The 12,167-nt window shown below is 43.5% G+C and overlaps 1 protein-coding gene across 4 annotated transcripts in view; it reads left to right on the forward strand.

Annotated features, from left to right (window-relative positions):
• Window positions 1-12,167, forward strand: part of stau2 (staufen double-stranded RNA binding protein 2) — a 49,917-nt gene that overhangs the window by 27,282 nt on the left and 10,468 nt on the right. For all 4 annotated transcript variants that reach the window (XR_008694350.1, XR_008694349.1, XM_029146211.3 and 1 more), the window contains exon 13: window positions 5,127-5,240. Coding sequence is in view for 2 of the 4 variants with exons in the window: in XM_029146211.3 (XP_029002044.1) it covers window positions 5,127-5,240 (114 nt within the window). In the remaining 2 variants the exon portion in view is untranslated. The remainder of the gene's footprint in view (window positions 1-5,126; window positions 5,241-12,167) is intronic.

The following is a 12,167-nucleotide window of genomic DNA, read 5'->3' on the forward strand; positions in this document are numbered from 1 at the left end:
TGTCTTCATATAGGCTTGCATTTATCGGTGCTTACTGTCAGTGGAAGCATTAAAGTGAATTAATGAAGAAGTTGGATGTGAATAGCATAGAGAAAGAAGTTTAGATAAATATGTGCAGTCAGATGCTGCTTTGATTTTATAGGCCAGTACTAAATGATTTCTGGGAAGTTGCATGATTTTGGAAAGGTTTGTGTTAAACATGGGCTGATTCATTCTGTTTAAAGAATGGCGCATATGAACATTGTAATATTTTATGAACAAATACAGTGATATATAGTATTTCTAAAAAGAAGTAGGAGATAATCTTTTCATCCTTAAAAGGCTCAAATATCTCACCATGAAATATGTCCACTGCAAAGTAAAGGGTATAAATATTTGTTTTTGTTGTGCAGACTGATATAATAAGCCTTTTCTGTTAGTAACTGGCAGGTAGAGTAAATGTAGCACCTTTTCAGCAAGAGCTTGAAATTACAACCCTTCATGTGTGCAAATGGAAACTATGACAGATATCACAGATTTTATTGCGCCTGTAGAGTTTTGATGAATTCTATAACCCCAGAGCTCACTTTGTATTATTAAAGCTGCAGTGGTGCTTTTCTCTGATCATGTGCAAAATTCTTTACACATTCACAGCGGTCAGAACCAGGCACCTGTCAATCAATACCTTTCAGCATAGATAAAAAATCATTAAAATGCACTTCTCCTTTCTAGGATGTTTATGGAAAGGTTTAACGCATCTGCCGGTTCTGTCTATCTGCTTTATCCATAAGTAATATCACAGTGGAGAAAGCATCTGTTGAATTATTCCTTCTATGCAGGAAGCATAACATAGGAGATTGACATAGAGCGAAGGGAGGGTTTCATTTGTTGCGGTGTTGGAATCAGATGTTTTATTTTGGAAATCCTGTGTTAATGAAAACACTGTCCTCGGCCGCCTGCTGCTGATATGATTCATCCCGAGCAGTTCCCAGTATTTCTTGCAGTTTCGTATTTGTTCTTCTCCCTCGCCGCTTCATTCATGGCTGCGTAGTAAAACCGCTTGAAATGGCGCTGACCACACCTTCCCTCGCGCTTTCCGCTCCATGTCTCATACTCTACCTTCCTGGTCTCCATGACTGACTCCCATCTCTCTGTGTCAACATCAGACACATGATCCCGGTGCGTACTTCCACTGATCTCCACAGTTTGTTTCCAGCCTTTCCTTTTTTGTCATCGTCCCATCCCTCTGCTCTGTTTACTCTGGGATTTGCCTTAGAAAATACATTTTGGGATGGCTAATCCCACCCCGTTTGATTTTTGCAGCAGCGTGATAGCTTCCAGCTGCGCTCCGCGGCATATTTGTGTGAAGAACGATCCTCGAAAACAAGTTTTGTCTGTGGTATAAATCATGCCGTTAATGCTGCGCTGGCTTGGCGCGCGGGCTCTGGGCTTCCATGGTGGCCCTCTGCGTGCGTGTCAGTGCGTATGCCTTTGTCAGTGTGTTTGGCAACACTTAGTGATGATGTTTTTACACCACAATTAAGCCCATTTGCAAACCTTTAAATCAAATACCCCTAAAGTGCCAGCGCAGCATATTGCAAATGTGAATATGCAGCACTTTTCAGCTTGCCTTTGTTCTTGGTATTTTGATAGTATTAATCATATTTCACTTACAATAATTTTCAACACTATGCAATGATAGTAGACGTGAGCCAGCCCAATCCAGGCATGTGAGGTGAAGGTTTTTTCATTGTCTCAACACTAATCGCTAATTGCAAACCAAGTGAACTCACAAGTTGAAATCTAATGTTTTAATAACTAATAATATTTAAGTGTTGGGCAATAATAGAGTTAAAAATAATGTCATATTGTTCCTCCCCTCCACTCTTGATCCACAGAAAATCAATGCATCAACTGTGCACCACTATGAGTTATGTCACAGTAAGTCCTGGTTAAGTCATTGCTTTCATTCATAACAGGATGCATGGGAACTTTTCTTCTTTTACAAGCTAGTAGCAGTTTAAAGTTTTTTTTGAAACAGTTCTCTGTAATGAACCGGCTTCATTAGAACTTGGAGCTAATTTTGTCTCATGGTCTTAAACGTAATATTGTTTGGTGAAGTACACCCTGAGTTCTCTGGGAGCAGTAGCTTTGTTTTCGCTGGCATTATTAGAAGTGAAGGGTATATAACAGTGTGCTTCAGCAACTCTTGACCCTGGGGTCCCCTCTGAAGTGGCTCTAGTGGACCTCTAATTGCTTCTCACCAACAATGACAGCGTTCCTAAGCTGAGGGGCCTTGTTTATATAGTAGAGTCAGAGTTATTTCCGTGTTCTTTGACTCTGGGCAACCTGCACACGGCCTAGTCTCCAATCAGGCTGTTAGTTCTTCAATGCTTGTACTCTGTGATTTTAACTAAATGACCGTGGCAGCACAGCTACTAAATATTTATCCTGCAGTTACTTTCACACATGGACCTAAATGTAGTTTTTGGTTTATCCACACAAAACCAAGGTCCAACGTTCTTCTCTTTCAGTGTTTCACTACTGCTTACACTGGCATCCAAACTAAAATGAGACAGATGATGTTTAGTCTGAAGTCTGAACACATCAACATAAATAATATTTATCTTTTTCTCGATTATTATAATTTGTTACACTTTTCTCTCCTAAAAATTGTCCTCACTACATAATTGTAAATTTGTTTAATCTGTAATATTGACGGTTAGGTGTAACATGAGATCTCTGAAATGCACTATATGACATCTCTAAATGTTATTACAATATTTAATGTAGCAATGTAGAATAACAGAACCACAAGCGATGAATCCCATAGTTCTTCACCCATATTGCCTTTGTCTTCATCTCAGCGTCCCCCTTGTCTGTCTCGCCCAACTTGAGTGTGTGGAGCCTGACTTGTGTGGAACGTGCATGTTTGTGCTGTTAACATAAATCCAAGCTGCATGAGCACTAACTCTGTCATTGTTTTAGTTTGTTCGCGTTCATGTTAGTTCAAAGAAACAAAGAGCATTTGAAGAGGAGCCATCCAGCTTGAGAAGCCAGATGTCAGAGGTCGTTTTGCATTAGTGCCGCCGATCAATCACAGGCCTCGCTGCCTTTTCGTCTCTAAAGGAAGTGGAATGAAGGCTGTTTTCTGAGTTAGAACCTGCAATGATTAGTTAAGCCTGTTTAGCACGCAAATCCTCATACACAGCTCAAGAAATTGACTTACATCCACTATTGTGGATTTAACTATTGCACTGGATTGTCTGTATTGACTCTAGAACCTCTATAGATACATTGATCCTGTACAAGATATAAGTGTTAAATATTAGATCTGAACAAATTATCCAAGTGAGCAAGCTTTGAACAAGGCGTAATGATTTAATTTATATCATAATGAATATTTACAAGACACAAGGCAAGCAGGAATTGTTTTTGGTTACACACTTGTGCTCTTTGGCTCCCACAGAGACTTTGCACATGGTATTTTCCATCAGACATGCGTCTATGTATATACTCTCACAGACAATGGGACACGTTGGGAATTATTAGAAATTTGATATATCCAACCATATATCCTTTACAATGAGAGGCTGAAAGAGAACGTCTGTTTCCTCCAGCACCACCGAGGGGCCTCACCCTCAGCTGGAGACCCGACAGCTCAGAAGCTGAGTTCCTGCCGTTCAGACAGCATGATTGCACCATATATCACAGGCTCCCAGATGTACTGCCCAAATGGACTGGCATGCTAGACAGTTGCACATGCACAGAACTCTGGATCCATGGTGGCCAAATCCCACAATTATGGAGGAGATTGTATTTAATACATTTTTGAAATAGGATTCTTGTTAACAAACAATTATATTCACATTCCTAAATAGTTTTGTTCCTTTCTTTTTTCTCTCTCTCGTCATTGGGTTGAAGTCTGGAGAATTTATTAGAGATTAACTTGTCAGAGAAGGCTTTTTCCATGGCTCGCTTTACTACCTTCATTATTCATACACATAACAGATAGCATTCCACAGTTTATCTCCGTGGGCCCATCTCCTCCTCAGGTGTGTGTGTGCCTATGCGTGTCATGATGTGTGCACATTTTGGTGTGTGTGTCTTCGGGGCCTCGCTTCCATGTGTCTCCCCGTCTCGAGCACACACGCTTCTTTACGCGTGATCGTTCTAGAATGTTGCTAGTCATTCTAGCAGTTTTCAGTCATAGGTTACAATCATCTGTGTGTAAAACAGTGTAAAAATACGAATTGCTCTGACACGCAAATGCGCATCACACATTTTCTGATGATCAAAAGAAGCTAATAATTTACAACATGTCAGCCTGTGGAAATATACTGAAACAAACCACCACACACTGCACATAAATTCAGCACATAATGACATCCATATGTTTTAGCCACAGCAATCCATAGGATATTAGGAGAATTATACAGTGATTTACATAAATATGTAATGTACCTCATTTTTTTTCTCAATCTATAGAATGTAGTTTAGTTTCCTTTCCAACTCTTAATTAAAAGGTTTGTTTGTTTGGTTGCTTATTGATTTGTAAAGCAAACACGTCTTATTGAGTTACATCAATATTTGTGGCCTTAATTTGCATAGCTTTGTGTCCAGTGTCCAGTATATTGATCCTTTGCCTAAGTAGGCCATGCAAACGAATGGACGTGTATGCATGCAAACACCCTCGCATGCACAGAAGGGAGGCAGTGAGAAGTAGGGCAGACAAGCAGGCACTGTTACCAGAAACCCTTGGATGTTAGGAGCAGACTGTCCCGGAGGAGCATCATGTCATAACAGCCCTGATTGCATAGCATATAGGAATGCTGTCAGAGTTGACCTCTCAAGCATCAGGGGTCGCCAGTGATTTCATCACTACTCCCTCAATTGACCCTTCTCTCTCACCCATACCGACCATTACGTTAATTCTCCCCGTTGCCATGCATGCGTGGTGTGCGCTAATCGTCCACAAATGTGCTGTTTTAGTAATTAGACATGCAAGATTTACCCTCAAGCCAGCCACTTCCAAAAACATAAGACGGTGCCCTGCTGTAAACTCACATTTTCTTGTCACCTCTTTGATTTATCTTTTCCTGTTATTACTTGTAATGATCGTTTCTACCATTTGGCTTTTCTTCAAGGTGCAGTACAGTGATGCACAGAGTGGCAAGGATTTCGTGACGTATCTGACCCTCTCCCCTGTGCAAATGACTTTCCACGGCACTGGGAGCACCCTCCAAGCCAGCCATGATCAGGTGCAGTATGTATGTTCACCCATTGAAGGCGACCACGTCATAAAATGCCCCGACAACTGAGCAAAGCGCCTGAAAATGCTTCAACACAGTTCATAGTTCACATTTGTTGTTTCCACATCATATGTTGTGTTTACCGCCCTCCCAGCGTTTACACTGATGCTGATGTCGGTGGCAACGCAACAATAGGCACTGACCTCAAACAGGCCCAGCTCTCGAGGACGCGCTTATCCTGGTTCAGCGAAGTGTAGCATATAGTGTATATAGTGTAGTATGTAGGGCATGTTGTGAAGAGGCAGCAACAGTCGATCCTCCTCAGTCCTCTAATTAACAGGGAAGCCTCGGCTCTGTGGTTTCATTATTACTCACCAGGGCATCAGAGCCACCTGTGATCTGTGATTGCATTTCTTCTCTGAGCCTCTGTTCCTCCCACGCGCAGCCGCCAGCTCGTTGTGATTCTCAGCCTATCAAAGTAATCCCCATCCTGGAATCGTATGGAATATCTGCTCAGCTCGTGGCATGCCCCTCGTTCTCGCTCCCTCCCTCTCCAGTTTTCTCACTCACTCTGTCTCGCGTACTCCCCATATTCAGAAGGAGGCTCTTTGTCTTGTGTTGCCCAAGCAGAAAACCAGTTGCTTACATTCTATCATCTAAACATAGGACGCCCCTTTGTTCTGCAGTCTTCAAAGTTTTAATAAAGAGCTGGCCTGCCCCTGAATGGGACAGCTGACAGGGGGCTATTGCCGCCACCGCTAGCTGAGAGCCAAGCCAATATAGGCCAAGCAGGTCTCTGTCCTCGGGCCCTGTTGTTGCCAGGAGCACTGGGGCATGACCAACTGTTAGAGAAGGCCTTTCTTTTCCCCTACTCAGTACAGTGAGGAATACTACCACAAAGGGAACGACCAATAATGAGGGGTCACCCTCAGAAGCCCCCAAACTCTTAACACTTGTTGGACAAAGTAGGCCTTAAAGCGTCACGCATTTGTCCAGCTTTGACACCACACTGATGCAGCCTGTTGTAATGCTTGCGTATTGTTTGACCTACTAACCCTGAAGAGTTACCTGCAACACCACTATCTGAGCAACGGATGCATCCTGCTGCTCAGGCAGTGATCGGTGAGCTCCTTGACCTTGGACTTAAGCTTGTACCTCTGAAAGTTGTGCTTGGCTTCTTGTCTGCCTCCCACACCATGCTCCCGGATGTAATGTTTAGCCTTTAGCTTTAACTTACAGTAGAACAGTTATTCTGAGCTTTGTCTCTGACCCTTGTTCAGACTCTTGCACAATAGCAAACAGCACAGTGTCAGTAATTTTATTCTTTTTGTTTTGTCAAGGGCAGTAGTCTGTTATTCACTGCAACTCTATTGTGGTTTCCTCTGTTTTAATTCAAGGGTGTGCAGCAAATTTGTACAAACATAATTAGGGCTGCGTGTTTCATTAAGATGAATAATGACTCGATGAAGGAACACGTGTTACTTCTGTTGCAAATCAAAGCAACGTTGATCAGTTAATCTTCTGTCTCTGGAGCCTTAGTAATAGTAAAAACTCTTTCAAGGAAAGTCTTTTAGTTTGAGGTTTCAGTTAACTAAACAAAGATTACATTATTTTAATTGAATATGGAAACAGTGAGGTGCTGTTATAATGAAATGTCCTATAAATTTAGAACATTATTAGTTATTACTGATTTCTAGGTTTTGTGGCCATTGTTCTTCATAAACATCATTTTTAATATCACAGCCATCATAACAACAATATATAATGCCACCTTTTTTGTGCTAAATATTTACATTTAGCTTGTGCTTACATTAAAACCACATATTAAACATAGAAAACAGTAGAAACCCCTTTGGTCCCTTTGCAGTTTGCCTATGAAACCAATAGGGGAGTGTAAGATGCCACCAAAGCCCTCCCTCCTGCATTCACAGCCTGGAGAGTGGAAATCGTGTTAGTGGTCTGCTGACTCTACCCTTCAGTGATTGTGAGCAGCGGTCTTGTCACTATGGTTGTTTCACTATAATCTGCTCTTCATCAGCTGGTTGCATGCAGCGTTTGAGTGCCATAATCCTTGGCCTTGTGCAGACATTCCTGAAGGGCCTGTTTGTGTGAGAGATATACAGCTGAGTGCCCTTTCTGACCCTATGTGCCATCTACTCAATGCCATCTGCCAAACACATGTGAGCCTGTGGGCTTTCACACTCCCTGATATCCACCTGGAGCTAAAGATGTTTGTGAGCAAGTTTGCCACTGTAAGGCTAGGATTGGGATAGTATAGGGTTTTCACTGATAGGTTTAGATTAGGTTACAGTCTGTTTATTAAGGAAGAAATACACCATCTACAAGACTCTGACTCAAGGCAAAAGTTGTGTTGAGTGAAGTCCTTAAAAGCTCAGGCTTCTAGTACATACGTGTCTAAAATCCTCATTGCCAGTCTTTTTGTTTGACTCTCATTCAAACTTGAGGTTGCTCAAACACCCAGCCTCGAACATCCCATCAGTTTTGCTTAGTTCAATCCGCACACGGTATCATTTCATACGGTATCTGTCAGTTACACGGTCAGATTAGAGGCCATTCCATGGGGATATATTTAACTTTTTTCTGCGCTTTAGATAAGCTGAATTCTGTGTTTGTTCTGCAGAGCTGAAGTAACTCTCTGGCAGTCCTCCTTTGGCGGCAGTGGGACACCAGGGGGGCCGAGGCCCACCGAGCTGTGTGTGAGGTGTTGCTGGTCCAACATGAGTGGGACGCAATTGAATATGACAGGGTGACTGTTGTCTACCACCAGACTGTGTGTGTGTGTGTGTGTGTGTGTGTGTGTGTGTGTGTGTGTGTGTGTGTGTGTGTGTGTGTGTGTGTGTGTGTGTGTGTGTGTGTGTGTGTGTGTGTGTGTGTGTGTGTGTGCGCGCGCGCGCACGTGCACGTGCACGTGGTGTTGCTTTGCGTGCAGTAATGTCCTCAGCTGTGCCACCCTGGGTCCCAGGGGCCCAGTCTCCCAGATTGTCAGCTGTGGCTGCTTAGGTTTTCTGCACCAAGAACGCATTTGGGCTGATTTGATATGACATGTTGGACATAGCATCTCATGATTAAAATGTGTTGTAGACATGCTTTCAGGTAATGAGGCCTACTTTTCTGGATTTATGTCTTGTGAAATGGATCAGTTTTTCCAGGTACCTGGCTTTCCCGAAAATTCTCTCTTCTCTCTGCAATTTGTCATCTTGCTGTTAGGTGAGGTTTTCCATAGCCAGCCTATAACCGAACCTTATGTTCTACGATGGTACTGAGATGTCCTTTGTTAAATTCACAGAGCTGACATTGCTCTAACAAAACACCATTTGGTCACGTGTTTGCTCTCTTGACTGTTTCTGTTATCTTATGCCAGATTCACCAACACATACAAATAACTGTGACAGGTTCCTCAGTCCTCCCTTCAGAAACAACATTAGTCTTTTCTAAAATTAATTGGGCATCTGACCTTGTCTCTGGTATGTGGAATTGTGCTGCTAGCTGAGTGATGTGAAGCAAAGGTGAAGGGACAAGGCTGTAGGGAGCTGATAATGAGCACCAGCGGTGAGGGTGGTGTTTATTTACATGTTGCACACACCTCTGCCTTCATTTATTTGGCTGTAAATGTGTTTTAGATGGGTCTAGGCGAAGGGAGTGAAGCGTGACGGTAGGAGAGGGGAGGCGGTGCTGATTCATGGCGTGCTGACTGCTGGGATGGTCTTCAGCGATCCCCCGCAGAGCTCAGGAGAGGGAGCTGCCGTGGGCCGGAGGTTGTGCAGGCCTAGTGTTTGAAGTTGTCCTTCCCAAGCGGAGTGCAGATATTAGCCCGGGACGGGCTCCTCGAGGGGGTCCCACCGGAGTGTTACCCAACCAAGCAGGCAGCTGTCGGACACCTTCTCCTCTTTGTTTATCCGTCTTGTCCGTCTCCTCTTCATGTGCCGGGGTTGTGTAATCATAAAAAGCACCTGGGCGCATCCTAAATCACTTGGCGAGAAGACAAGAAAGCTGAGCCTAATCTGCATCATTATGGAGGGTTTTTAAACTAAGCTGATTGCTGAATTTACAAGATGTAATGATCAGATCCTGTAGTGGGAGATACAGAATACAGCAGCTCTCAATCTGCCCCAACTTCCCTCAACAGCACCTTCTCATACCTGGCCCCCCTCGCTCAGCCCTCCCACTGTCAGGCCTACCCGATCCCGCTGCAGACACCAACCCCCCCAAAACTTTTATCGCTCCCATTTTGTGCCTTGGAGAGGTGACAAAGTAAAGCATCCACAGGGCAATCCATCACTCCCACCTGTCTACCCACATGCCCTCCTCAGGAAACACCTTTCAGACCAGGAGATTAAAGTGTGATGGGAGAGGAGAGAGGCAGTGAAAGAATGATGGAGGAGGAGGAAGAACAGGGGCTAAACGAGCCAGGGAGAGACGGTGAGAATGGTGAGTCGGGGTAGCGGAGAAGAGGAGCTGAGGAGAAATTGATTGAGTGGGGATAGCAGGGATTGATGAGGACAGGGAATGAGAAAATAGGAGATAAAAGTGGCTTCTCTTCCACGATAGAGGAAGCAGTGACCAGCTGGGACAGAATAAACATGAACTTGCCCATTAGGGGATGTGTTGATGGCTTTAAGTGGCCCCTTGGAACATTAGTATGTCTGTTAACGGCCCTCATGGTGTGGAACTGGACACACACTCGGTGAATTAACTTACACCGAGCTTGATTTACTCCAAACCAAATATGGAACATCAGCAACAAATAAATGTTGAAGAACTGTATCACCTGGTTTAACTTTGGGGGCCTAGAGGAGCTCTGCTTACTGATGCTCTGACTCATGTATGGAAGATCGTGAAGTCGGCCTCTCTGCCTTTTAAAACTGCCGTAGGAAAACAAAGTGTGCTCCAGGCTTTGGCATCTGTTAGTGAAGTATTTGATGAAATGTAACCAGACCCTTCAGTTGTCAAAGACGTGTAAAATTGTCAGTCAAGTACAGCAAAGTGAGCATGACAGATAGTGTTACCCTGACTGCCAGTTTGAATTACACGCCATAACCTGCAGTGTCTCTGAACTTGTTGACATGCGATACATTAAGACAGCTGAAAACACCGAGGCCGTGCCCACAATTCAGGGAAAATGTTTTCTTTTTTTATTAGTGGCAATCAGATATGACTGTTTTTGGCCAAATAACTAGAAAATGAATGAAATGAAAGCAAAGCTCCGAACGTCTGTGACCTCATCCACATTTACCTGTAGACAAATGCATTGTCCTGCCAGCGTGCTGGTTTCCTACCTGTGAACGCGGTGTGATTGATTTAAGGCTGCAACAAGTGTTACCTTCATTATCGCCTCTGTGCTAAGAGGGGCGGGAGGTCGCTTTGGCAGTGGCCTTGCAGCCTTTGACGCCGTCGTGCTCTGCGCGTGATTTTCCACACACACAAATTTGGCCTTTCAACCAGTCCCCACATCTCTTCCCTTATCACCCGCGGGGCATGCATAAGCAAAGCACGCTGCTGACTCCGCTACCCACCGCTCTTTGTTGCGTCGCTGCCTCATTAACTTAATGCCATTTGATACTGAGTGATAGTGTGTCTTGTCGAAAAGGTCCCCAAGATAAGCGCCTGGTATTTAATTTTTTTTTCTTCTGTGTTTGCATCTCCTGGTAACGACACGTTAGTTATGTCGCCTGTGGAGAAAAAACTACCACAGTGAGGTTTGACCCAAGCACAATTAGCATTTCTTGCTTATTTCATAAACAGCATTTTTCTTACTTGTGCCCTACTAGAGTAGTAATGAATATTTACACTACCTTGTTACAGGGATATATATAAAACTGTCCTATCTTCTAATGACTTTTCTTCCGAACCAGAGTTTACTGTACATGGACTAGCAGTTTATTGTGCAACGCTGTAAGAAGTTGTTTGTGGCTCTTCAAAAGCTATTGAACCTGATACCTGACATGCGTCTTGTGGGTAACAGCTTCTGAACATTGCTCATCATGGACCACTCCAAAAGCAAGTCACCCAGTGACAGTAATTACAAGTGTGAGTTTACATCACAGGCAAAAAAACACACACACTCACACAATGACTTGTATTGTCTGATTTTAATTACTCTCTTTTGTTGCATTTTGGATTGAAGAAATTAGATCAAGCAGGTACTTGGGTGCTATTTTTTCCCCATCATACATGATTAGTGTTGGATGGTTTTCCTGACATTGCAGGCAGTCACTGGTGTTCTGATACAGAATTACTCCTAGTGAGGAAAAGCTATTCTCTCACATTAATCATGAATTTAGCCCTCAGTGCTAAATGTCCTATGCTGTAGGTCAAGACCACAGTTGCTCTGTACACTGAGTTTTATAAGTAATGAAATTTGGAAGAATAGCTCAGCTGCTGCCGTGTGTGAGTTTGGGGTCCTGTATGCTGTAGCTGCGTACGGCGTCTGGAGTCCAGCGAAGTGGCAGGGAAGTGTTTTTCTGCCTGTCTCAGCCTTCTCTGCTTGCCCTCCTTCCTCTCCTCCCCCATCACAAGCACCTTCCTATCATCTGGATGTTTACGCATTCTCAGGCAGACTTTTTGAAACATTCAGACCAACAGTCACATCGGGGGTTGACACCGGTTACGACCAAGGTGTCGCACACTCCCGTGGGTAAAGTAAACGACTGTGTGCGTGCGTGTGTGTGTGTGTGTGTGTGTGTGTGTATGTGTGTGTGTGTGTGTGTGTGTATGCCTTCTTTAAAACAGTATCTTCATGATCTTCTAAAGAAAGTCCCTCATCACATTGTGTGCTATTTTCCATACAAATAGCTGCAGCCTTTGCAGGATATGGGAAAAGATGTAAACTACACTATTTGTTTGAATCCGAGAGACTTTAAATTTGTTCATTTCATTAATTCTAATATGACTTGTAAGAATGTTTATGGGCATTAG

Source organism: Betta splendens, chromosome 4, assembly GCF_900634795.4.
Source record: "Betta splendens chromosome 4, fBetSpl5.4, whole genome shotgun sequence".
NCBI lineage: Eukaryota > Metazoa > Chordata > Actinopteri > Anabantiformes > Osphronemidae > Betta > Betta splendens.